Source organism: Hyla sarda, chromosome 2 (assembly GCF_029499605.1).
Source record: "Hyla sarda isolate aHylSar1 chromosome 2, aHylSar1.hap1, whole genome shotgun sequence".
Taxonomy (NCBI): Eukaryota; Metazoa; Chordata; class Amphibia; order Anura; family Hylidae; genus Hyla; species Hyla sarda.
Window position 1 is genome coordinate 20,529,602 of NC_079190.1, and position 3,317 is coordinate 20,532,918.

The 3,317-nt window shown below is 41.3% G+C and overlaps 1 protein-coding gene across 1 annotated transcript; it reads right to left on the reverse strand.

Moving 5' to 3' along the window:
- Positions 1-1,704: 1,704 nt before the first annotated feature.
- LOC130357590 (uncharacterized) lies at positions 1,705-3,281 on the reverse strand. Its single transcript, XM_056560310.1, has 2 exons — positions 2,772-3,281; positions 1,705-2,685 (listed from the first exon to the last, which is right to left on the reverse strand). The coding sequence occupies exons 1-2, from the start codon at positions 2,894-2,896 to the stop codon at positions 2,085-2,087; spliced, it is 726 nt and encodes a 241-aa protein (XP_056416285.1). The 5' UTR covers positions 2,897-3,281; the 3' UTR covers positions 1,705-2,084.
- Positions 3,282-3,317: the final 36 nt, after the last annotated feature.

The window sequence follows — 3,317 nt, forward strand, 5'->3', positions numbered from 1 at the left end:
CTATCCCTCAACACTGATGTTAAAATTGAGACATTCGCCAGTGTATCCTTATATGAAGGACACACCAGAGCCCGCACACCAACGCCAAGGTTTCTCAAATTGGTGCGAGACCTAACGCTAATCCTACCTGTGCTTGATAAGCAAAACAGGGGCCAGTGGGCAATTACGGCAGCATTCGGTTGACTCACAACTTCCTCCCAGATACCCTCCAGTGTGACTGAGCACACATGCAATGGGAGGAGGGAGGCAAGCTGCAAGCCCCACCTGAGTTGGCTAATATGGGTGCCTGGCCTCACAGGTGCTACCTTAATGCTGCCTTGTAGATATTCAAGGAGCATTAATGTTGGAGTTTACACACCTCCAAATATAAAATTTAAACAAACAACAAAAAACGTGGTCTCAAATGGCTGGAGGTGCTCAACCCCAAATGCGGTTGTGCATTTATACTGGGGGAGCAGATCCTGCCCTTGTAGTCCGTTGCTAGGGGCGATCCCCAGCATAAAAATGCATACAATGGAGGATGCCTGCAGCGGACTACAAGTGCCACAAGTGTGGTCAGTATATAGTATACATTCATATATATAGGGGTCAGTATATAGTATACATTCATATATATGGGGGTCAGTATATAGTATACATTCATATATATGGGGTCAGTATATAGTATACATTCATATATATGGGGGTCAGTATATAGTATACATTCATATATATGGGGGTCAGTATATAGTATACATTCATATATATGGGGGTCAGTATATAGTATACATTCATGTGTGGTCAGTATATAGTATACGTTAATATATATGGGGGTCAGTATATAGTATACATTCATATATATGGGGGTCAGTATATAGTATACATTCATGTGTGGTCAGTATATAGTATACATTAATATATATATGGGGTCAGTATATAGTATACATTCATATATATGGGGGTCAGTATATAGTATACATTCATATATATGGGGGTCAGTATATAGTATACATTCATATATATGGGGGTCAGTTTATAGTATAAATTCATTTGTGGGGACAAGTATATAGTAAATTTTTATGTGGGGTCATTATTAGTGTTGAGCGGCATAGGCCATATTCGAATTCGCGATATATTTTTGCATAAGCAAAAATTAGCATAAACAAAAATTTGCATGGGCGAAAGTTACCATATGTGAAAAATTTGCATAAACGAAAATTTGCATATGCAAATTTTCCCATATGCGAAAATTTGTACGCCAGTCTCACACAGCAGTATTAGAGCCTTCTTTACACCACACAAGCTGGAAGCAGAGAGGGATGATCACTGTGATGTGTACTGTGGGGGGAAAAAACAATATTCGTAATTTCGAATACATAGTGCTATATTGGTGAATATTCGCGAATTCGCGCATTGCGAATATTTGCGAGCAACACTAGTGTTGACCACCAGACGAAGGGGCAGCCGACACGCCCCCTCAAAAAAAGCGCTATGGCAGAGCCAGAGATATCCAAAGGCAGCGCTGCATCAGTCCCCCAAAAAATGTGAGTTCCTGGATTTAAATATCTATATTCAGGATGGCTGTTCGCATACTGCCAACTATTTTAAGGAGGTGGATGCAAACAGATACCTCGACTTTAACAGTTGCCATCTTAAATAATGGAAGAAGAACATTCCATTAGGTCAAATGAAAAGAATCCGAAGGAATTGTTCTTCCACACAAAAATACCTACAACAACTAGAGAACCTGGAGGATCGTTTAAAACAAAAAGGGTATCCCAAACCCCTTATACAAGGAGCACGCCAGAGAGTGGACGAATTAGAACAAAGTGCTTGCTTGAAAAATAATAAACAGGGTAATGCAGAGGGGGGTTATAATGAGGAATTTGATTCTGTTTTTCTAACTAGGTATTACACTTCACACACCAATATTTTTTTATAATTTTTTTTTTATTTTTTTTTTGTATAGGTAATATCACCAGCTCATATTATTGTGTCATGATTACTGGCACCATATGTAGTCCCCCAGTTATTCTTCTTTAGATGTTTTCCGTGTCCTGTGCAGTATCTCTCCCAGAAGTCCACTTGATGGCCCCCGTGGTGGTCTACACCCCGAAGTCATCAATTTTTACTCTAAGAGAGAGTGTGCAGCTGTTTCTGGAGACGGTCAACAATAACCTCTGCATGGTGGAATAATAGGTCACGATGTTTATCAGGATCAGTAGAAGCATCACCCACTCGATGATTATGATGGGGATTTCACGGATCTCGTCCCAGTCTTCATCATTATGGAATAATTCCTTTAATGTTTCATATCCAAAATAGAAAACTACACAGACAAAAGTCAGGCCACAGCAGGTGCATCTACTATGGTGGATGACTTTTTTTGCTCCTGGTAATTTATACATCTGGATGGACTGCCCAAGGTAGTATAAGGCTTCACATGTAATGGAAATTATCGTGCTGACAAAGTGTATCCTGGGATATTCTTCGGGGGACAATACATGCATAACAGCTGTGGAAAAACAGGAGGCCCACACAATGGCCAGCAGGATCCTCTGGATCAGGACCTGATGACCCCTGAACTCTTCAGTATGCATAACCATATACTTATAAATAAGAAAGGTTAGTACCAAAGTGCCAATGGACGTCCCTATGAATCCAATTCTGAATAATATGCTTTCGGGAAAGACATTTCCCACGTCACTGTGAAGGAAAAGAAACCAATGTTATTATGGATATTTCCTCACTCCCAACCCATGAAATAAGAATCATGTGCTTGTTTATCTTACCTGATGCTCATCAGTGGCGAGGCTGCATGGCCGAGGACGACCGTCATGATGTAGCTGGTGGCAAGCCAGGCCGCACACCAAAACGCCAACAGGAGGGGGACGAACCCCAGTCCTTTTAGCTCCATTTCAGACAAGTAGAAAAAGAAGACGCTAATCTCACTATTCTCACTAATCGCACTGGAACAGACTGAAGGCTCGGGCGGCTGTCAGTGGGATGTCAGGCCTCCAGCTGTCTATGACATCACATGTGACATGTCAGAATGACTGCTTGTTTCTTTGAGCTGCCATGATTTAGTATCTGCTATAGACAGAACCTGATGTTTTTACTATGGACCTTACAGACCTCAGAACCCAAGTAATTAGTGCAGGGGCTCCATTTTGATCATCTCATATTTCACATTATTTGAGTTCCAGGGCTCAGACACATTTGCACCCTCTATAGCAGTGGTCTTCAAGCTGTGAACCCCCAACCGCTGCAGAACCACAACTCCCAGCATGCCCAGACAGCAACTTTGCATAAGGAAATAGTCTAATTAAACTTTTCTT

Bases quoted from the DNA above. Each gene is read 5' to 3' on its own strand.
- LOC130357590 (XM_056560310.1), bottom strand. From the start codon at position 2,896: ATGGAGCTAAAAGGACTGGGGTTCGTCCCCCTCCTGTTGGCGTTTTGG. The intron at 2,686-2,771 runs GTAAGATAAACA...TTTCCTTCACAG, and splicing joins TCGCCACTGATGAGCATCAG to TGACGTGGGAAATGTCTTTC.